This window comes from Salmo salar, chromosome ssa20 (genome assembly GCF_905237065.1).
Source record: "Salmo salar chromosome ssa20, Ssal_v3.1, whole genome shotgun sequence".
NCBI classification, from domain to species: Eukaryota; Metazoa; Chordata; class Actinopteri; order Salmoniformes; family Salmonidae; genus Salmo; species Salmo salar.
The window spans coordinates 82335230-82359459 of record NC_059461.1 but is presented as its reverse complement, the minus strand read 5'-3'; the positions used below and the strand labels follow the sequence as shown (position 1 = coordinate 82359459).

The window sequence follows — 24230 nt, the reverse complement described above, 5'->3', positions numbered from 1 at the left end:
AAGTCTCTGAACACTGAGAAATGTCCAACCTCTCACACGCTCTCTCGTTCTACAGACAGACAGGGCCTCTGAACAGCTTGACGCAGACCCTCACGGTTTAGTACCTCCTCCTCCACACACACACACACACACACACACACACACACACACACACACACACACACACACACACACACAGTCAAGCTGAACACTCCCTCTCTAACCTTGCCGTTTGTGTTTCTGAATGTGTGTGTGATGTATGGGTGTAAACCTGAAGATGCGGTAGGGTGTTGTCAGATCAAAGCTGCGGCGGTCAGTGTCTTTCACGTTTCCTACATTCATGTCGATAGACGTGATACCGATGCCAAGGCGGTAGTCCTGGAAACAGAACACACACATTACACAGCTGACGTCACTCACTACAGCAACCAATCAGATCTGCTCTTGTTCATGATCAAAGCTGGGTTGAAATATATGCATATTTAAGTATTTGTTATTTAGTATCTTTACACAGGCAGCCTTGTTAAAATATTTTAAAAAATAACTGTTTTTGCTTTGTCAGTATAGGGTATGGTGTGTAGATTGATGAGGGGGAAAAACTATTTAATCAATTTTAGAGTAAGGCTGTAACGTAACACAATGTGGAAAAATTCTAGGGGTCAGAATACTTTGCGAATGCACTGTATATACAAAATAATATATATGGGGGACTGGAAATGATGCAGACAATGACATTGATGGAAACTACAATCTATCTGCCATATTAAAGCTGATCTACCCCCTAAAAAAATTGGTTTGAAATCTTCCTAGAAGTGACACAGGGTTGACGGAGAGACACTTGAATTTTGGCACTTTACTTTAAGCCTTTATTGAATACTCCATTTGGTCTGTATTAAAGGGCACTTTATGTAATACAACAGGCTTTAAAAATTCTACTATTGGATTATTATTATTATATATACACAATTTCTACTTCAAAATATCAAAAGGGACACAAAAGGCACTCATTTCGTGGAACGAACCAAATAGCCAAAACTAACTTCAAATACTTATTTCCAAATACATTGGGTGTTTCTCAAAATGCATCCTACCGTGCTCCGAGCACACAAATTGGAGCACGGGAGGGTCGGAGTATGTCTCCAAATCAAAGTATGCAAACGGAGCACGGGGGAGCACTTCTCGAATGCATACTCAGTTTGTACATACTTTGAAGCATGCATCGATGCAAGCTTCAACGGAAAGTATGCAAAGAAAAATGACGCAACCGCGTCAAAAATTATGCAAAATGTATTGGTGGACATTATTTGAGTTAAAGAAAGAGAAAATACACTCCGACTTCAGAACAAAATGTTGCCTATTCACATCTCATATGTTGCCTGATTACAATATTTTATCTTGATTCGTTAATAAATAAATGCTTTGTTAATTTTGGCATGTTTATCTGCCTTCGTACCGTAGATCACAAGCCCAGAATAAGTAAATAGGGCTAACTGGCTGGCTATTAGTACTGTTAGCTAGCCAGATAGAATTGGTAGCTAGCTACCCATGAAGAATTGACATCAATCTTGCATAATATTCATTTTAGGTAATTTTTGCCTGTTTAACTAGCTGGCTAGCTAGATTATTATGATTCACATTTACTCATTCTAGCGGATAATTATGAAGTAAAACATCTGTCCTGGCTGGAAGAAGGTTCAGTGAATGGGGAGGAGCAGCGTGAGGTAAAACAGTAGGGGGAGGAGCAGCGTGAGGTAATACAGTAGGGGGAGGAGCAGCGTGGGGTAATACAGTAGGGGGAGGAGCAGCGTGAGGTAAAACAGTAGGGGGAGGAGCAGCGTGAGGTAATACAGTAGGGGGAGGAGCAGCGTGAGGTAATACAGTAGGGGGAGGAGCAGCGTGAGGTAAAACAGCGTGAGGTAAAACAGTAGGGGGAGGAGCAGCGTGAGGTAAAACAGTAGGGGGAGATGCAGTGTGAGGTAATACAGTAGGGGGAGGAGCAGTGTTCAGATTTTCGTTATTTAACCCTCCGAAAAGGCTCACCAGGAAGCACACAATGTCATGACTTGTGTTTTGTCCTTAATTTTATTTTAAATCAAATGACCACAGATCATAAACCTGAAATACAACAAACAAGTAATGACAATATTATTCAGATATATTATTTAGTATATTATTCAAGTAATATAATAATAATGTAAATAATAAATCAAATAAGCCTGCAACACCATCAAAGAAGTGGCGAATCTGGCTTAAAACAGCACCGACTACATCACCCAGAATGCCCAGCGCCAGAGGAGCATGCGCACAGTGACTCTGCCGAGCAGCGTGGGGTAATACAGTAGGGGGAGGAGCAGCGTGGGGTAATACAGTAGGGGAAGGAGCAGCGTGAGGTAATACAGTAGGGGGAGGAGCAACATGAGGTAATACAGTAGGGGGAGGAGCAGCGTGAGGTAATACAGTAGGGGGAGGAGCAGCGTGAGGTAAAACAGTAGGGGGAGGAGCAGCGTGAGGTAATACAGTAGGGGAGGCGCAGCGTGAGGTTAAACAGTAGGGGGAGGAGCAGCGTGAGGTAATACAGTAGGGGGAGTGCTAGTGGTTGTCAAATGTAATGTTTTATGCGTTCTCCACACTCTCGTCCTCACAACAATGTACTCAAGAGAACGTGATCGGAGAATGCACTCAAAGCATGAGCGTGTGGAGCACGGTAGTATTGGTATTAAGAAACACACATTGTTTCAAATAGAACTAGGACCAAACAGACTATGGTTCAAATGCATGGAGTATGTACATATTTGTCTTTGAAAACACACACAAACAAACCTCCATGTTCTTGTAGAGGAAGACCTTGTCTCCAGAGACGACTGTGTAGAGTTTGGAGCGCAGGCCCCTCAGCTCCAGGTAGCCCTGCTGTTCAGGGGTCAGGGGTGAACCAGGGGTCAGAAAGGAGGTCATCTCCCTGCTGCCTTCCTGGCGCCCCCTAGTGAAGTTCTGCAGCACTGCCACCCACTCATTCCTCTCAGCTACACACACACACACACACACACACACACACACACACACACACACACACACACACACACACACACACACACACACACACACACACACACACACACACAGAGTGATTTAGCATGCAGCAGCGTGATATGAACAGCTTGATGCTGATGTCTGCATTATGGGCAGATGAGTTGCTGTTTCTACAGTTCTCATCCCGATGGGGCTGATTCAGGACGGGTGGGTTTCAGGCTTGCCGTTTTGTGTTAAATAAAAAACAACTGTGTGTGTCTTTGCAACGTTTAGCTGACACAGTCTCTCTCAGCAGCAGCTGCAGACACTAGCAGCGCCAGGATTCCAATATTGGCTGGGCCAGAGACATTTGTGGCCATGATGAAAGTATTTTTTTCCTGATTTAAATGTTTCAAATTGCCGTAAGAATAGGCTGGAGTGCACTGGGGACAACGATAATCCACGAGACAGCGAATCAGAAGAAGCCATGTTCTAATGGCATCTATTAACGCCCATACAGACTAACTAAATACACCCACCTTGGTGGCCCTTGTAAACTATCCAGAATACACCCACCCACCTTGGTGGCCCTTGTAAACTATCCAGAATACACCCACCTTGGTGGCCCTTGTAAACTACCCAGAATACACCCACCCACCTTGGTGGCCCTTGTAAACTATCCAGAATACACCCACCCACCTTGGTGGCCCTTGTAAACTATCCAGAATACACCCACCTTGGTGGCCCTTGTAAACTATCCAGAATACACCCACCTTGGTGGCCCTTGTAAACTATCCAGAAAACACCCACCTTGGTGGCCCTTGTAAACTATCCAGAATACACCCACCTTGGTGGCCCTTGTAAACTATCCAGAATACACCCACCTTGGTGGCCCTTGTAAACTATCCAGAAAACACCCAAAGCGGATCCAAATGTTTTACTAATCAAACATGCATTCAAAACAAGGGCTTTTAAGCGATTATTCCAGTTAATCATTTATTGTTTAATTATTCAAGGCTCCCTTTGTTATTTCATTTCAGAATAAAATGCTTAAACTGTATTTAAAGGCGTGAATGACTCGTATGCTGTGTAATTAGCCTACATGAATGATTGATTATATTGAAGTTAAGACCGATGAAACAGGACGTGCTCTCACAGCTTGATAGATTATATAAGGCTGCTATAGACTATGATGGCTCCTCTTTAAGCCAAATATTTATTTGCCTGCCATAGCCTGAGGACACTGAATAATTACACCTGCATAGTAAATAGTAACTAACTTATTATTAGTATTATTGTTATTACTATTATTGTTATTACTATTATTATCGTTGTTGTGATTATCATTCCAAATAGTAGTGGTATGGGTGGTAATGGTAATGATAACAGTTTAGTGATGGTGGTGGTAGTAGTAGTGGTATGGGTAGTAATGGTAACGATAACAGTTTAGTGATGGTGGTGGTAGTAGTAGTGGTATGGGTGGTAATGGTAATGATAACAGTTTAGTGATGGCGGTGGTAGTAGTAGTGGTATGGGTGGTAATGGTAATGATAACAGTTTAGTGATGGTGGTGGTAGTATGGGTAGTAATGGTAATGATAACAGTTTAGTGATGGTGGTGGTAGTAGTAGTGGTATGGGTGGTAATGGTAATGATAACAGTTTAGTGATGGTGGTGGTAGTAGTAGTGGTATGGGTAGTAATGGTAATGATAACAGTTTAGTGATGGTGGTGGTAGTAGTAGTGGTATGGGTAGTAATGGTAATGATAACAGTTTAGTGATGGTGGTGGTAGTAGTAGTGGTATGGGTAGTAATGGTAATGATAGCAGTTTAGTGATGGTGGTGGTAGTAGTAGTGGTATGGGTGGTAATGGTAATGATAACAGTTTAGTGATGGTGGTGGTAGTAGAGTGGTATGGGTGGTAATGGTAATGATAGCAGTTTAGTGATGGTGGTGGTAGTAGTAGTGGTATGGGTGGTAATGGTAATGATAACAGTTTAGTGATGGTGGTGGTAGTAGTAGTGGTATGGGTGGTAATGGTAATGATAACAGTTTAGTGATGGTGGTGGTAGTATGGGTGGTAATGGTAATGATAACAGTTTAGTGATGGTGGTGGTAGTAGTAGTGGTATGGGTAGTAATGGTAATGATAACAGTTTAGTGATGGTGGTGGTAGTATGGGTGGTAATGGTAATGATAGCAGTTTAGTGATGGTAGTAATAGTGGTATGGGTAGTAATGGTAATGATAACAGTTTAGTGATGGTGGTGGTAGTAGTAGTGGTATGGGTAGTAATGGTAATGATAGCAGTTTAGTGATGGTGGTGGTAGTAGTAGTGGTATGGGTGGTAATGGTAATGATAACAGTTTAGTGATGGTGGTGGTAGTAGTAGTGGTATGGGTGGTAATGGTAATGATAGCAGTTTAGTGATGGTGGTGGTAGTAGTAGTGGTATGGGTAGTAATGGTAATGATAACAGTTTAGTGATGGTGGTGGTAGTAGTAGTGGTATGGGTGGTAATGGTAATGATAACAGTTTAGTGATGGTGGTGGTAGTAGTAGTGGTATGGGTGGTAATGGTAATGATAACAGTTTAGTGATGGTGGTGGTAGTAGTAGTGGTATGGGTGGTAATGGTAATGATAACAGTTTAGTGATGGTGGTGGTAGTAGTTTGGGTAGTAATGGTAATGATAACAGTTTAGTGATGGTGGTGGTAGTATAGTGGTGTGGTAATGGTAATGATAACAGTTTAGTGATGGTGGTGGTAGTAGTAGTGGTATGGGTAGTAATGGTAATGATAACAGTTTAGTGATGGTGGTGGTAGTATGGGTGGTAATGGTAATGATAACAGTTTAGTGATGGTGGTGGTAGTAGTAGTGGTATGGGTAGTAATGGTAATGATAACAGTTTAGTGATGGTGGTGGTAGTAGTAGTGGTATGGGTAGTAATGGTAATGATAACAGTTTAGTGATGGTGGTGGTAGTAGTAGTGGTATGGGTGGTAATGGTAATGATAACAGTTTAGTGATGGTGGTGGTAGTAGTAGTGGTATGGGTGGTAATGGTAATGATAACAGTTTAGTGATGGTGGTGGTAGTAGTAGTGGTATGGGTGGTAATGGTAATGATAACAGTTTAGTGATGGTGGTGGTAGTATGGGTAGTAATGGTAATGATAACAGTTTAGTGATGGTGGTGGTAGTATGGGTAGTAATGGTAATGATAGCAGTTTAGTGATGGTGGTGGTAGTAGTAGTGGTATGGGTGGTAATGGTAATGATAACAGTTTAGTGATGGTGGTGGTAGTATGGGTAGTAATGGTAATGATAGCAGTTTAGTGATGGTGGTGGTAGTAGTAGTGGTATGGGTAGTAATGGTAATGATAGCAGTTTAGTGATGGTGGTGGTAGTAGTAGTGGTATGGGTAGTAATGGTAATGATAACAGTTTAGTGATGGTGGTGGTAGTAGTAGTGGTATGGGTAGTAATGGTAATGATAGCAGTTTAGTGATGGTGGTGGTAGTAGTAGTGGTATGGGTAGTAATGGTAATGATAACAGTTTAGTGATGGTGGTGGTAGTAGTAGTGGTATGGGTAGTAATGGTAATGATAACAGTTTAGTGATGGTGGTGGTAGTAGTAGTGGTATGGGTGGTAATGGTAATGATAACAGTTTAGTGATGGTGGTGGTAGTAGTAGTGGTATGGGTAGTAATGGTAATGATAACAGTTTAGTGATGGTGGTGGTAGTAGTATTGGGTAGTAATGGTAATGATAGCAGTTTAGTGATGGTGGTGGTAGTAGTAGTGGTATGGGTGGTAATGGTAATGATAACAGTTTAGTGATGGTGGTGGTAGTATGGGTGGTAATGGTAATGATAACAGTTTAGTGATGGTGGTGGTAGTAGTAGTGGTATGGATAGTAATGGTAATGATAACAGTTTAGTGATGGTGGTGGTAGTAGTAGTGGTATGGGTAGTAATGGTAATGATAACAGTTTAGTGATGATGGTGGTAGTAGTAGTGGTATGGGTGGTAATGGTAATGATAACAGTTTAGTGATGGTGGTGGTAGTAGTAGTGGTATGGGTGGTAATGGTAATGATAACAGTTTAGTGATGATGGTGGTAGTAGTAGTGGTATGGGTGGTAATGGTAATGATAACAGTTTAGTGATGGTGGTGGTAGTATGGGTGGTAATGGTAATGATAACAGTTTAGTGATGGTGGTGGTAGTAGTAGTGGTATGGGTAGTAATGGTAATGATAACAGTTTAGTGATGGTGGTGGTAGTATGGGTGGTAATGGTAATGATAGCAGTTTAGTGATGGTGGTGGTAGTAGTAGTGGTATGGGTAGTAATGGTAATGATAACAGTTTAGTGATGGTGGTGGTAGTAGTAGTGGTATGGGTGGTAATGGTAATGATAACAGTTTAGTGATGGTGGTGGTAGTAGTAGTGGTATGGGTAGTAATGGTAATGATAACAGTTTAGTGATGGTGGTGGTAGTAGTAGTGGTATGGGTGGTAATGGTAATGATAACAGTTTAGTGATGGTGGTGGTAGTAGTAGTGGTATGGGTGGTAATGGTAATGATAACAGTTTAGTGATGGTGGTGGTAGTAGTAGTGGTATGGGTAGTAATGGTAATGATAACAGTTTAGTGATGGTGGTGGTAGTAGTAGTGGTATGGGTAGTAATGGTAATGATAACAGTTTAGTGATGGTGGTGGTAGTAGTAGTGGTATGGGTAGTAATGGTAATGATAACAGTTTAGTGATGTGGTGGTGGTAGTAGTAGTAGTAGTGGTATGGGTAGTAATGGTAATGATAACAGTTTAGTGATGGTGGTGGTAGTAGTAGTGGTATGGGTGGTAATGGTAATGATAACAGTTTAGTGATGGTGGTGGTAGTAGTAGTGGTATGGGTAGTAATGGTAATGATAACAGTTTAGTGATGGTGGTGGTAGTAGTAGTGGTATGGGTGGTAATGGTAATGATAACAGTTTAGTGATGGTGGTAGTAGTATGGGTAGTAATGGTAATGATAACAGTTTAGTGATGGTGGTGGTAGTAGTAGTGGTATGGGTGGTAATGGTAATGATAACAGTTTAGTGATGGCGGTGGTAGTAGTAGTGGTATGGGTAGTAATGGTAATGATAACAGTTTAGTGATGGTGGTGGTAGTAGTATTTGGGTGGTAATGGTAATGATAGCAGTTTAGTGATGGTGGTGGTAGTAGTAGTGGTATGGGTAGTAATGGTAATGATAACAGTTTAGTGATGGTGGTGGTAGTAGTAGTGGTATGGGTAGTAATGGTAATGATAACAGTTTAGTGATGGTGGTGGTAGTAGTAGTGGTATGGGTGGTAATGGTAATGATAACAGTTTAGTGATGGTGGTGGTAGTAGTAGTGGTATGGGTGGTAATGGTAATGATAACAGTTTAGTGATGGTGGTGGTAGTAGTAGTGGTATGGGTGGTAATGGTAATGATAACAGTTTAGTGATGGTGGTTAGTAGTAGTATGGGTAGTAATGGTAATGATAACAGTTTAGTGATGGTGGTGGTAGTAGTAGTGGTATGGGTAGTAATGGTAATGATAACAGTTTAGTGATGGTGGTGGTAGTAGTAGTGATATGGGTAGTAATGGTAATGATAACAGTTTAGTGATGGTGGTGGTAGTAGTAGTGGTAATGATAACAGTTTAGTGATGGTGGTGGTAGTAGTAGTAGTATGGGTGGTAATGGTAATGATAACAGTTTAGTGATGGTGGTGGTAGTAGTAGTGGTATGGGTAGTAATGGTAATGATAACAGTTTAGTGATGGTGGTGGTAGTAGTAGTGGTATTTATGATAACAGTTTAGTGATGGTGGTAGTAGTAGTGTGGGTGGTAATGGTAATGATAACAGTTTAGTGATGGTGGTGGTAGTAGTAGTGGTATGGGTAGTAATGGTAATGATAACAGTTTAGTGATGGTGGTGGTAGTATGGGTAGTAATGGTAATGATAACAGTTTAGTGATGGTGGTGGTAGTAGTAGTGATATGGGTAGTAATGGTAATGATAACAGTTTAGTGATGGTGATGGTAGTAGTAGTGGTATAAATGATAACAGTTTAGTGATGGTGGTGGTAGTAGTAGTGGTATGGGTGGTAATGGTAATGATAACAGTTTAGTGATGGTGGTGGTAGTAGTAGTGGTATGGGTAGTAATGGTAATGATAACAGTTTAGTGATGGTGGTGGTAGTAGTATGGGTGTAATGGTAATGATAGCAGTTTAGTGATGGTGGTGGTAGTAGTAGTGGTATGGGTAGTAATGGTAATGATAACAGTTTAGTGATGGCGGTGGTAGTAGTAGTGGTATGGGTAGTAATGGTAATGATAACAGTTTAGTGATGGTGGTGGTAGTAGTAGTGGTATGGGTAGTAATGGTAATGATAACAGTTTAGTGATGGTGGTGGTAGTAGTAGTGGTATGGGTAGTAATGGTAATGATAACAGTTTAGTGATGGTGGTGGTAGTATGGGTGGTAATGGTAATGATAACAGTTTAGTGATGGTGGTGGTAGTATGGGTGGTAATGGTAATGATAACAGTTTAGTGATGGCGGTGGTAGTAGTAGTGGTATGGGTAGTAATGGTAATGATAACAGTTTAGTGATGGTGGTGGTAGTAGTAGTGGTATGGGTAGTAATGGTAATGATAACAGTTTAGTGATGGTGGTGGTAGTAGTAGTGGTATGGGTAGTAATGGTAATGATAACAGTTTAGTGATGGTGGTGGTAGTAGTAGTGGTATGGGTAGTAATGGTAATGATAACAGTTTAGTGATGGTGGTAGTAGTAGTAGTGGTATGGGTAGTAATGGTAATGATAGCAGTTTAGTGATGGTGGTGGTAGTAGTAGTGGTATGGGTAGTAATGGTAATGATAACAGTTTAGTGATGGCGGTGGTAGTAGTAGTGGTAATGACGATAGTAGTTGTAGTACTGATGTAATGGTGAAGATGACCGTTATTTAGTTATAAGTTAATTGTAGTTTCATTTTCCATGTTTAGCTTTTTATATGTATTACATTTCTACTATTGACTTAACATTTTATTGTTGTTATTTTTGTATTTCATTTTGTATTATTATTTACTACCATTTTATGTTATTGTTTATCATTTTATTACAATGTATATTGTATACATTTTTGCTTTGGCAATATTGACACAATGTTTTTCATGCCAATAAAGCAGCTTGAATTTGAATGTGACTATATGTAATACACTTGATTGAGGATACATTATTACACGCTAAATGTTTCTGATCAGTGACAGATGAGACAACTAATAAATGAGCTACACCGCCTCCGCTTGTTACGCCCCGCCTCCGCTTGTTACGCCCCGCCTCCGCTTGTTACGCCCCGCCTCCGCTTGTTACGCCCCGCCTCCGCTTGTTACGCCCCGCCTCCGCTTGTTACGCCCCGCCTCCACTTGTTAGCCCAGCCAGAGATAAATTAACCAAATATACAGACGGGAGATATGGTGAAACAAAATCACATTGATTGATTATCAGACAAGTTACAGGCTTTAGGTTGGGAGTAGCGCAGGCTACTACGAGAGTGAAGCTACATAACACGCTAGCAAACTGTTCTGATCAGCTAATCTATCACACACAGATCAGCTAGTCTGTGGTCAGTTTGTTTACTGTGAAATAGCATTGTATCTGGTCAAACACCACTGTTTCCAGAAGTTTACTAAGGGTTGGTAACAGGCTGATTGGTCGGCTATTTGAGCCAGTAAAGGGAGCTTTACTATTCTTGGGTAGCGGAATGACTTCAGCTTCCCTCCAGGCCTGAGGGCAAAGACTTTCTAGTAGGCTTAAATTGAAGATGTGGCAAATAGCAGTGACAATATCGTCTGCTAGCACAGGCTACTACGAGAGTGATGAGCAAAATCCACTTGTTAAGCTACATAACACCCTAGCAAACTGTTCTGATCAGCTAATCTATGAGAAAACTAGAAGAAATATGATCATTCGCCCCTACCTTAACTTAGCTAACATTTCCCCCAGCCTAATTGTTACCAAATATCCAAACGGAGAATCAGTGAAAACCAATTGACATTGATTGATTTATCAAGACGAGTCCCCCACACTCGTGCCATCTAAACGGTGATGAAATGATCTAGTTGACCATTTCTTTCATTATTATTGATAGGACTTTGGGTGTTTCAGTAAGCAACAATATGATACATGGCTTGAAATTGCATTAGCCTACTTTATTCCAATAATTTGGTCATTGATCATAACGAAGTTAAGTTTTCCTCTGTCCTCGCTTCTCTAAGACCAGGACTGTTTCCTCGTCTCCTCTGCCAGCCGCATTGTTCTCAACACTAGTTTAAATCAATATATTGTTTTCTAGAAATCGGGGTTCGGGCTCATTACATTTCTGTGATTTCGGACCGGGCTTGGGGCGGACCGGGCTGTAATTTTCAGGTCTGATGAGAACTCTAGCTGTTTCTCATCTCTCTGTTACACAACCACCACACCACAGGGCTCTATAAAGAAACACACACAGTATAATACTTATTATCTGACTAACATTAGGAGAGGAGAGCGCACCGAGGGACCTAGGGCCTGTGTATTCAACCATGGCTCAAAACATGTTGCTGTGTTTACCTGTGGTCAAGGTTTCTGGGCTGACAACCAGAGAAGAGCAACAAAGGATGAACACACACACACGGACTCACAGTCGCTCTCGGCTTTGAAGAGAAAGGTCCGGTTGGCTGTGACCACCTCAAACTTCTGCTCCCCCACGTTGGTCACCCCCGTAATGGCAGCCGTTGGTATGATCCTCTTAGAGTACACCTCCTGCAACACAACACACCATGAATCATAGGACCGCTGTCACACACACACACACCCACACCCACAGACCATCAACAGAGAAACAGTAATACCCTCCAACATCCTGACCTAGTTAATGTATAGACTAACAGGACTGTGTAGACAGCCAACTGACAGCTACCGTACCTTGTCGTTGTCAAAGTATCTCAGGTAGTCAACATCCAGCTTCACCCATCTCCTCTGGTAGTACAGAGACCTGCACACACATACACACAGTTAGGGGTCATATACTGGATGTGTATGTGTGTGTATGTGTGTGTATGTGTGTGCGTTATGTACCCCTGGGTTGGGTTCTTATCCAGCCAGCCAATCTTTAGAACAGGGCAGGGTTCAGGGGAGGGGCCATCTCTAGGGGGCGGGGCTAGGACCCTGCCTCTGACCGGCAGGTAGACACTACCCTGGAGCGTACTCAGACCATAGTCCTGCCACGAGCTCCGACTGAGAGAAAGGGAGAATGAGAGAGAAAACAGGAGAGAGAGACAGAGAGGGCAAGAGAAAGAGTTATTCCCTCTCTTCTTCTCTCGCTACAGGAACAAAGATGTCACCAGAGGTCAGAGGAGACTCACTGGCTGCTGATTGGCTCGTTGTCATCGTCCAATAGTTCATCGTCGCTGCAGAGAGAGTTGTACCGTCCCTTCCCCCACCCCGGCACTGGCAGGAACACATCCTAGTCGACAACACAGCCGTCACTGACACACAGCAACACAATAACATTACAGCACTCTAGTACATACTCACAGTACACACACACCCTCTTACTCTGTCTGCCATGTTCACAGCCTGGAGCTTGGAGTAGACTTGGTCTGGACCTTCTGCCACATTCACAGCCTGGGGCTTGGAGTAGACTTGGTCTGGATCTTCTGCCACATTCACAGCCTGGGGCTTGGGGAAGACTTGGTCTGGATCTTCATAGTCATCTGAACTGTCACCTGACCCTGAGAGAGACACAGAGACAGAGAGACAAAGAAACAGACACGGAGATAGAGAGACAGAGAGAGACAAAGAAACAGACACAGAGATAGAGAGACAGAGAGAGACACACCGAGACAGAGAGACAAAGAAGCAGACACAGAGATAGAGAGACAGAGAGAGACAAAGAAACAGACACGGAGATAGAGAGACAGAGAGAGACAAAGAAACAGACACAGAGATAGAGAGACAGAGAGAGACACACCGAGACAGAGAGACAAAGAAGCAGACACAGAGATAGAGAGACAGAGAGAGACACACCGAGACAGAGAGACAAAGAAGCAGACACGAAGACAGAGAGAGACACCGAGACAAAGAAACAGCAACGGAGACAGAGACAGAGAGACAGAGACAGAGAGACAGAGACAGAGAGACAGAGACAGAGAGACAGACAGAGAAAGGGAGATAGAAAAGAGAAAGAAAAGAGAAGAAGATGTGAGAGTTCAGAGATCACTTCTGAGCTACAGCCACAGAGGTGGAGGAGTTTGTAGATTGTAGGGTTAGGGGTGAAGAGGTGGAGGAGTTTGTAGATTGTAGGGTTAGGGGTGAAGAGGTGGAGGAGTATGTAGATTGTAGGGTTAGGGGTGAAGAGGTGAAGGAGTTTGTAGATTGTAGGGTTAGGGGTGAAGAGGTGGAGGAGTATGTAGATTGCAGGGTTAGGGGTGAAGGAGTTTGTAGATTGTAGGGTTAGGGGTGAAGAGGTGGAGGAGTTTGTAGATTGTAGGGTTAGGGGTGAAGAGGTGGAGGAGTATGTAGATTGTAGGGTTAGGGGTGAAGAGGTGGAGGAGTTTGTAGATTGTAGGGTTAGGGGTGAAGAGGTGGAGGAGTTTGTAGATTGTAGGGTTAGGGGTGAAGAGGTGGAGGAGTTTGTAGATTGTAGGGTTAGGGGTGAAGGAGTTTGTAGATTGTAGGGTTAGGGGTGAAGAGGTGGAGGAGTTTGTAGATTGTAGGGTTAGGGGTGAAGAGGTGGAGGAGTTTGTAGATTGCAGGGTTAGGGGTGAAAAGGTGGGGGAGTTTGTAGATTGCAGGGTTAGGGGTGAAGGAGTTTGTAGATTGTAGGGTTAGGGGTGAAGCGGTGGGGGAAGAGGTGTGTTAAGTCAGGGAGAGGTGAGGTTAGGGAGTTAGGGGTGGGGTTAAGGATGGATGGGAGGGGTTTAGTATGCTCACTGATTTCAGGCGGTGGTTGGGGGATCCTTCTCATGGGCAGAGCAGGCTGCGTGTCGACTGGCGTGTTGGGTACCCTGGTCCGAGGCGGGGGTGGTGGAGTTCGGTCTGTGTGCGGCTCATCGACGGGAGCATCGCTGGAGAGTGGGATGACAGAGGAAGGGAGAGAGGGAGGGGGGGTCCATTGTTACCATTGTCACCAAGGGCTGGTTGAAGACAGGAAACAGTCATGAGACTTTATCCATCCTCTAATCCTCTCCAGTCTCTCCACGTCTGCTCTCTCCTCTCCAGTATCTCACACAGACTGACATTCATCCATGAGAGAAAGGAATGCTGAAGTCCTGTAATAATCCATCTCTCTCTTCAGCCAACCTAACCTTAACTATACCCATAACCCAACAGCCAACTGGGTCAGTCACAGTGGTCAGGAAGTCTGCCACTGTGTAGAAATGCCATTCTAGTTTGCTCAGTTTTTTTGTTAATTCTTTCCAATGTGTCAAGAAATTATATTTTTGTTTTCTCATGATTTGGTTGGGTCTAATTGTGTTGCTGTCCTGAGGCTCTGTGGGGTCTGTTTGTGTTTGTAAACAGAGCCCCAGGACCAGCTTGCTTAGAGGACTTTTCTCCAGGTTCATCTCTCTGTAGGTGATGGCTTTGTTTTGTTACCTTGTGACAACCCTCACACTCCCCAAAATGATTATCTCTGTCTCTCTCTTGCCTGGCTACCCAAACTCCTTGCTCCCGCCAACCGCTACGCCACGCCCATGGACGTTTCTTCTCAACAATGAGTCTGGATCGGAGTACCTCCCTGACGATTTCTAAAATGGGGATCCGTTCTACTCCGTCTGATTGGTCCCAGAACCCGATGGGTTGGGCCAGAGCCAGAACAGACGTGGGTAAAGCAGCGTTTTGAAAATGTCTCATTGGCTTTGAAGCTCTGATTGGTTAAAGATGATCCAATCGCTGATGTTTTGTGCAACACCCCTCATTTTGACGTCACCACAAACGACTTCAATATCTCAGACTGAGTTTGTAGCAAATGACAGAGAAGCGGAAGAATTCAGTTTGAGTTGTCAGGGAAGTCCATCTCCACCCATGTCACATATAACCCACTGAAACCACCTCTCACTCCACACACAAATAACAGCACCCCAGAGCACAATGGGACATGAATACGTCTACAAATCTATCACCAGTCTTAACATAAGACTGATGTCAAATCATCTCAGCAACAGCTACACATGCACTGGCCTGGATAGTATTCTGTAATAACTGACCATGTTCCCCTTTTCTCTTCCTGCTGCCCCTTCCCGTCAGTCACACAGAGTTAGTACAAGACGCAGTGCTTGACTTGGCCTGAAATGGGTGTCGATACTGTTGATATTTAGGTGCAGGAGCTCCACAATACTGTTGCACACACACACACACACACACCATGGGGTGATGATATACACCAATACACCTACGATCTGGGGTACCATGGCCCTGGCTGTCCAGATTGGCAGGGGCAGGAGGAGGTGGAAGTGAGTCAGAGAGGAGGTCAGAGAGGAGGTCAGAGTGGTGGAAGGACGGAGTAGGAGAACTAAATATAACCTCTTTGTATCCGTCCAGCGGACATCGTTAAGCTTCAGAAACAATGACCCTTCCCGTACTCGCCTACACACACACCCACTCACCCTTCCCGCCCTCGCCTACACACACCCACTCACCCTCCCCGCCCTCGCCTACACACACCCACTCACCCGGGCCACAGGCATACCACAAAACATACAGTGTGTGAAAATGTGTTTACAGCAGACCCAACGTTCACACATCTTATCTACAACAGACCTAACAGTCTCTCTCTTTCGTTCATTCCTCAGGGCCCAGTGTGTATGCTGCAGCAGAACCCTACCCCTAAAGCAGGCAGCCAGGGCCTTTCCTGTGAGCCCCAAGGACTCCTAGTCTGGAACAACACAGATAAAGAACATCACTGGTACACTGTGTCCCTCCCTGAGTCCCTGCTCTGGCACACTAGGCTCTAAGCCAGTATGCACTGAGCCAGTATCCACTGAGCCAGTATCCACTGAGCCAGTATGCTCTGAGCCAGTATGCACAATGCATCTCAGAGTAGGATAGCTGATCTAGGATCAGTTTGGTCTTTTCCAACACAATGAATAAGATGATATGGACACATCCTAGATCAGCACTCATGCTCTGAGATGTTTTGACCTGGCCCTGGCCAGAGAGAGGGTTTCTCTTTGGTTTTGCGATTCACAGGATAATGTATCTGCCAAGCAGCTCTGGAAGCCTCATTCTCAGTGGGTGCTATTGTGTATCTCTGGCCAGGGCCCAAATGAAAGTTTCCCCAAGTGAACCGTCACGTTTGCAGGCAGTGTGTTTTTAATAGCACACACCCCACAAACTGGCTAACAGGACTGTGTGTGTGGTGTGTGTGTGTGTGTGTGTGTGTGCGCACTGGCATTCTGCCATCTCTAAAATAGTTCATGTTTAAATGTCTAACTTTTTGAAACAACTCCAACCAACTCTTTCACAAGTGTGAAACCACCCCAGCAAGTCTGTGGGAAAGACATAGCAGACTCCTTGCCCAACTGTGGAATTACAGAGGGATGAGAGATCTATTAGTATCACAGTCACATCCACTTCCCTTCCTGAATCACTCCTTACAATAACAACATCACTGGGCCAAAGTCACTAACAGAAAACTACTAAAGCACCAGCTTCTTTCTGTCTCCTTGTCCCTGTCCACAGCTACTGTCCAACTACTGATAAATATCTGCTAAATGACTTAAATGTAAATGTAAATACTGATAACAGAACAAAAATACACACACACACTTATACACCTCTCAGCGTTACTAGGCTCAGCCTCTAGTTTCAAAAATATCAACACAAAACAGCACAAAGTGAAACACAGTGGGGGAGGAGGGGCATGAGCATCAACAGAGCACAGAGATCCTGAATAGAAGGGGGGGGGCAGCGGAAGAGAAACAGAAAGGAAAACACAGAGAGAAGAAGAGAGTCATTCTCACCTGTCCTGGCATGTCCAACAGGGCCATCCTCACTGGAGAGGAACGATAAACACAGAGGAGGAGGAGAAAGGAACTAACGTTTCACTGAAAGAGGGAGGAGAGAACTGCCGCAGGTGGGCGGAGAGAAGGAAGCACAGAGCATTTTTAGAGACGTAGTGCGGTGTGTTGCTACTTCAGAAAGAGTAACGGCAGACACTTCCTGTAAAATATTCTCTCTCTCTCTTTCTCCCTCTGTAAAGAGATTGAGATAGAAAGAGAGAAAAAGAGCAAGAGAGGGGTGGGTAGATTGAAAGGTGGGTAGAGATAGCGAGAGACAGCGCGAGAGAGAGAGCACAAGGTAGGTAGAGAGAGAGAGACACTGTGTGTCACACACACAACATAAGCTGAGTAGAATTCCCCAGCTCACCCCAGGGAAAGAGTTCATTTGGCCACCAGGCTGGGGAGTGAGGCCATCGTCGCTGCTTCCTTAATCTTTCTCACAGAGACCAGACTGCACGCACGCACGCACAGAGTCGGGTTACTGAATTACCAGTGAAACTGCAGTAGTAACTGATAACATAGTTCCTCATGGCCACAAATAGTAGGATATATACACTGTACAAAAGGACAGCTGCTCTTTCCATGACAGACTGACCAGGTGAATCCAGGTGAAAGCTGTGATCCCTTATTGATGTCACTTGTTAAATCCACTTCAATCAGTGTAGATCAGGGGTGTCAAACTCAAATACCCAGTGGGCCAAAATGTAAAACCTGAACAAAGTCGCGGGCCAACATTGAACAAATTAACCTTTTAATATGGACCCAAACAAGTTTTGCTTTAACATTGAATATGGAACAAGCATCGCTTATTACCATACAATATATAATTTAATAGTGGAGACATGCAAAATCGAATTTCAAATGAAAAAAACACATCAATGGCATTCATTTATTAAATAAATCAAATTTAAATAAAAATTGTATGCCTCTTTTCTATTTGCAGCCTTCTGATTTAAATACCAAAATAAACTTTTTCCACTGGCTAATAATTTTACAAATAAAATGATAATAAATCAAATCAACCATTCAAGCCCATGCCTTGTAGCAAGAAAAAGTGCACAAAGAAAACGTTAATTATTGCACACTGATCTAATCTGATGTGCCCAAGCCAGATACCTGGCATCTCTTTTTGGATGCTAGTTCATCAATGTCTGGGCTCAGGCTCTGAGCTGAAGAAATCCTCAGTATCGAGCGAAGGTGTTCATCAGTCAGACGTCTCCTGTGAGTTGTTTTGGTCATCTTCATCGAGGAGAAAAGTTGCTCGCATAGATAAGTGCTGCCGAACATGGAGAGCATCTGAGCAGCTTGGGTGCGGAGCTGAGGCATTGTGTCAGGGATGAACCGTGGAAACTGTGCGGCGCCCACAGCATCATACTTTGACTTCAGCGTGTCGTTGCACTGGAGTCCAATCAGCTCCATTTGGATGTTGGTTGGTGCATTTTCCACATCAACTGCGAAGGGATTACTAAGCAGTTCAAACCTACATTTCTGGACATCGAAGTCGGCAAATCGCCAGCTAAACTCAGCGGCGAGAACACTGAGTTTTTCAGCAAACTGTGCGCATGGGAACACGGCGGTAGAGATCTGCGCTTTTATGGTTTGGCAGCAGGGAAAATGGCAAGGGTTTCCTTGCAGCATCTGATTCTCCCACAGGCACAGTTTAGTTTTAACCTGTTTGGGCTAGGGGGCAGTATTGAGAATTTTGGAAAAAATATGTGCCCATTTTTAACTGCCTCCTACACCAACTCAGAAGCTAGAATATGCATATTATTGTTCAGGTTTGGATAGAAAACACCCTAAAGTTTCTAAAACTGTTTGAATGGTGTCTGTGAGTATAACAGAAATTTCATTCGGCTGTTTAGCTTATTGCAGATTCCCGGTCGGAATATTATCGCTTTTCTACGAGATAAATGGCATAAAAATAGGTTTTAAACAGCGGTTGACATGCTTCGAAGTACGGTAATGGAATATTTCGACATTTTTTGTCACGCCATGCGCCATGCGCACGACCGTTATTTACCATTCGTATAGTGTCTAGAACGCACGAACAAAACAGAGGATATTTGGATATAACGATGGATTATTTGGGACCAAACCTACATTTGTTATTGAAGTAGAAGTCCTGGGAGTGCATTCTGACGAAGAACAGGAAAGGTAAGAACATTTTTCTTATAGGAAATAGGATTTTGGTGAAGGCTAATCTTGCCGGGTGTCTAAATAGCTAGACGTGATGGCTGGGCTATGTACTTAGAATATTGCAAAATGTGCTTCATCCGAAAAGCTATTTTAAAATCGGACATATCGAGTGCATAGAGGAGTAATGTATCTATAATTCTTAAAATAATTGTTATGCTTTTTGTGAACGTTTAGCAAACTGTTAGTAAATTCCCCGGAAGTTTGCGGGGGGTATGCTTTTTCTGAACGTCACATGCTAATGTAAAAAGCTGTTTTTTTATATAAATATGAACTTGATTGAACAGACATGCATGTATTGTATAACATAATGTCCTAGGTGTGTCATCTGATGAAGATCATAAAAGGTTAGTGCTGCATTTAGCTGTGGTTTGGGTTTTTGTGACATTATATGCTAGCTTGAAAAATGGGTGTCTGATTATTTCTGGCTGGGCACTCTCCTGACAATCTAATGTTTTGCTTTCGTTGTAAAGCCTTTTTGAAATCGGACAGTGTGGTTAGATTAAGGAGAGTCTTGTCTTTAAATAGCTGTAAAATAGTCATATGTTTGAGAAATTGAAGTAATAGTATTTCAAACGATTCAAAAATCGCGCCACTGAATTCAGGTGGCTGTTACGTAGGTGGGACGAATTCGTCCCGCCTTGCCCATAGAGGTTAAAGGCCCTCACTGCAGCGTACATGTCTGTGATGATGCGCCCCCGCCCCTGAAGCTGCAGGTTCAGCGCATCGAGATGGCTCGAGATGTCACAGAGAAAGGCCAGCTCACACAGAAACTTTTGCTCCCGGAGCTCTGCTGTATCCTTCCCTTTGGTTTCCAGGAATTGACATATTTCCTCACGCAGCTCGAAACATCTGTTCAGTACTTTTCCTCTGCTTAGCCATCTCACCTCTGTGTGATACGGCACGTCTGCGTATTCCGAACCACACTCCTCTAGAAAAAATGTAAACTGGCGGTGATTCAGACCTTTGGCTCTTATAAAGTTACCTGTGTTACTGTGGTCATAACATGTTCCATCTTTAGGGCTTTGGCACACAGTGATTCCTGATGTATGATGCAGTGGTAAACAGTTAGCTCACCTGCACAGTTCTCTTCCCGCATCTTCTCCCGAACCATGCCCACCAGTCCACTCTTTTTACCGCACATCGCTGGCGCACCATCTGTCGTTAATCCAACGAGTTTATCCCACGGCAGCTTTATTTCAGTTACACATTTGGAAACCTCCTCAAAGATTTCCTTTCCTGTGGTTGTGCCATGCATTGATTTGAATCCCAATAGCTCCTCTGTAACACACAGATTTGAGTCCACTCCACGGATGAAGACTGACAGCTGAGCAGTATCAGATGCGTCGCAGCTCTCATCCACAGCGAGGGAGAACGCAACGAAATCTTTTCCCTTTTCCATCAGCTGGTCATACAGATTGGTGGCAAGATCACATGTGCGATCAGCTACTGTGTTCCTGCTCAGGCTCACGTTTGAAAATGCTTGCTTTTTCTCTGGGCATACGAGGTCACAAACTTTCATCATGCACTTTTTCACAAACTCTTCCTCATTAAAGGGCCGGGCTGATTTTGCGATCTCTGCTGCCACTATATAACTAGCCTTTACAGCAGCCTCACTTTGTGATGTGGCTTTTTTGAACATATTCTGTTGTGAAACCAAACTTCTTTTCATCTCCTCTACTTTCTGGCTCCTTTGAGTCATGTCCAGGTCCTTGTATTTGTCATGGTGTTTCGTTTCATAGTGTCGTCTAATGTTGTACTCCTTACTTACAGCCACGTTGACTCCACAAACAAGACAAACAGGTTTGTCTTTTACATATGTAAACAGATATTCTGCCTCCCACTTGTCCAGAAAGCTCCTGTTTTCTGCCTTTCTTTTCGCCATTTTTGGGAAGGGATAGCGCGCTGACAGTTGTAGCGTCTATGTTGCTATGACTACTGTCACAGAGGAGAGGGCGTTTCTGGGTCCTGTCCTGATTGGTGCGCGAAAACAACAGCAGAGCATTATGGGATTCGTAGTATTAGCGGTGAATGCGCTGTATAATACCGGCGGGCCAGCTCTAGTAGTAATTTGGTATTGTCTCGCGGCCCAAATATAATTACCCCGTGGGCCAAATTTGGCCCGCGGGCCAGAGTTTGACACCCATGGTGTAGATGAAGGGGAGGAGATGGGGTTAAAGAAGGATTTTTAAGACCTGGGACAATTGAAACATTGATTGTGTATGTTTGTCATTCAGAGGGTGAATGGGCAAGACAAAAGATTTAAGTCTCTTTGAACGGGGTATGGTAGTAGGTGCCAGGAGCACCGGTTTATGTCAAGAACTGCAACGCTGCTGGGTTTTTCACACTCAACAGTTTCCTGTGTGTATCAAGAATGGTCCACCACCCAAAGGACATCCAGCCAACTTGACACAACTGTGGGAAGCATTGGAGTGAACATGGACCAGCATCCCTGTGGAACACTTGACACCTTGTAGAGTCCATGTCCTGACCAACTGAGGCTGTTCTGAGGGCGGTGTGGGGGGGGGGGGGTTCTTAATGTATGCAACTCAATATTAGGAAGGTGTTCTTAATGTTTTGTACACTCAGTGTAAACTAATACTGCCCATGGTTCTGTGAGATACACTCTCTCTGAGTAGCAGCAGTCGTTAACTGAAAGCAGGTCAGTGTACAGTAGGCCTTAGAGCACAATATCACGTGCTGATGCAGCAGGGTCACCACCTTGTGGACAAAGTGTATATGATCAGGATTTGGTATGTCATGAGGAAACAGATTTTGCCCTGTAGAGGGCGATGTTAACCATGGACAAACACCCTGTAAAAGAGAAGCACTTCACAGTCAGAGATACTACTGTTCCTGTGAAACCTCACCCTGACCACACACACACTTCTGAAAGGGAAGCAGTTTATCTGAGCCTGTTGGTTTAGATTGTGTCCAATAGAACAAAACGACAGAAGTAGAACTCACAACACTGGGAGCCAATCAGAGGCCCTCTTACCTCTGTGTGGGTGTGGTTCTGGAGGGCAAGACAGGAGGTCGATGTGGGATTGGAGCAGGGCTGTGAGGCTCTTTAGGGCCCGCCCCCACCACGTAGACTTTAGGGGGGAGGGGAGGCACGCCTTGATCAGATGATGACTGGTCATATCGTTCAAATGAGGAGGAAGAGGAGGATGAGGAAGAGGGGGAACCAGGGGAGGGCTTTCTTCCTCCCTCCCACACCTGCTGGGGGTGTCTGGCTGGTGGGTAGATAGCCAGAGGTGCAGGACAGGGCCTGGGGGAGGGTAAGGTGAGGGGATTGGTGGTGAGGCTAGCAGAAGGTACAGTGGTTGGGGTGTTTAAGTTAATATGTTCAGATCTGGGTTTGGGTGCCGTGGGGGAGTGTTTAGGGGAGGTGGGGATGAAGCGTAGTGGGGGGCAGTTTGGGGTGCTGCGAGGTGGGATGGGGGGTAAAGGGGAGTCCTGGGCAGTAGAATGGAGGGTGGTAGGACAGGGGGTAGTGTTGGGACGAGGGTAAGTCTGGACACAGTCCAATGTCTCTACAGGGACAGAGCGGTACTTTGTCCTCTCCTTAGGAACTGGTCTCTGTGCAGGGACTGGTCTCTCTCCATCCCCCTCTCCTTCTCTGGACACTGGTCTCTGTGCAGGGACTGGTCTCTCTCCTCTGGACACTGGTCTCTCCTTAGGGACTGGTCTCTCTCCTCTGGACACTGGTCTCTCCTTAGGGACTGGTCTCTCTCCTCTGGACACTGGTCTCTCCTTAGGGACTGGTCTCTCTCCTCTGGACACTGGTCTCTCCTTAGGGACTGGTCTCTCTCCTCTGGACACTGGTCTCTCCTTAGGGACTGGTCTCGGTCTCTCTCCATCCCTCTCTCCTTCCCTGGACACTGGTCTCTGTGCAGGGACTGGTCTCTCACTCCCCACAGGGCTGGGTCTGTCTGTGAACACTGCTCTCTCTTCCCCTCTCTGGTCTCCCTCTGCAGCCAGGTGTGTGTGTAGAGCATCGTGCTCTCTCTCTGGGTGTGTGTGAGTGTTTGTGTGGAGTGTTTTTTGCAGGCTGGCTAGGATGCGTTTGCGGTGTCCAGGCAATGTGATTCCAATCGTCTCCAGCTGATCCTGGGTCAGCCCTTGGCATTCCAACAACGTTCCAAACCCTGCGTCTTGGAACACTGGGAAATACTGGTCCAGATGCAGCACACACAGCCACTCCCACACCGACACACAGCCCTCCGCCTCAGACATCACCACAGTGTGTGTGTGTTTGAGTGGGTGTGTCTCTACGTGTATATGTGTGTAGATATGTGTTTTTGTGTGTGTGTGTGTCCAGTCAGTGTTCAGATCAAACCTGTGGAAGAAACAGGAAGACAGGTTAGGAATTCAACCTTTATCAATAGAAGTGTATAATCCAGTCAATACAATTCACTTATATTCCGTTCAGAAACACACAACCTCATGGCAACCCCCCACGGCAACCTCCCCCCCCGGCAACCCCCCCCACGGCAACCCCATGAAGAGGATGTTAGAAGACGACAGTGAGATTAGAATCTTTGTCTGGAAATCAACAAGTTCCACCTCTTGGTCAATGAACTATAAACACTGTTGACACCAGAGCAATGAACACCACTATAAACACTGTTGACACCAGAGCATTGAACACCACTATAAACACTGTTGACACCAGAGCAATGAACACCACTATAAACACTGTTGACACCAGAGCAATGAACACCACTATAAACACTGTTGACACCAGAGCAATGAACACCACTATAAACACTGTTGACACCAGAGCAATGAACACCACTATAAACACTGTTGACACCAGAGCAATGAACACCACTAAAACACTGTTGACACCAGAGCAATGAACACCACTATAAACACTGTTGACACCAGAGCAATGAACACCACTATAAAACACTGTTGACACCAGAGCAATGAACACCACTATAAACACTGTTGACACCAGAGCAATGAACACCACTAAAACACTGTTGA

The 24230-nt window shown here is 44.4% G+C and overlaps 1 protein-coding gene across 5 annotated transcripts in view; it reads right to left on the bottom strand.

The window, feature by feature from the left end:
* The window catches only part of LOC106581405 (arf-GAP with Rho-GAP domain, ANK repeat and PH domain-containing protein 1), a 125554-nt gene that overhangs the window by 82881 nt on the left and 18443 nt on the right, over positions 1–24230 (bottom strand). For 3 of the 5 annotated variants that reach the window (XM_045704005.1, XM_045704007.1, XM_045704006.1), the window contains exons 2-10: positions 22234–23577; positions 13975–14108; positions 12598–12773; positions 12405–12505; positions 12118–12276; positions 11965–12034; positions 11682–11802; positions 2800–2999; positions 251–357 (exon numbers count right to left, since the gene is read on the bottom strand). In XM_045704005.1, the coding sequence (XP_045559961.1) occupies positions 251–357; positions 2800–2999; positions 11682–11802; positions 11965–12034; positions 12118–12276; positions 12405–12505; positions 12598–12773; positions 13975–14108; positions 22234–23474 (2309 nt within the window). In that variant the 5' untranslated portion in view covers positions 23475–23577. Of the gene's footprint in view, positions 1–250; positions 358–2799; positions 3000–11681; positions 11803–11964; positions 12035–12117; positions 12277–12404; positions 12506–12597; positions 12774–13974; positions 14109–17003; positions 17260–22233; positions 23578–24230 lie in introns of those variants that run through there. The other 2 variants (XM_045704008.1, XM_045704009.1) reach the window with 2 other exon arrangements.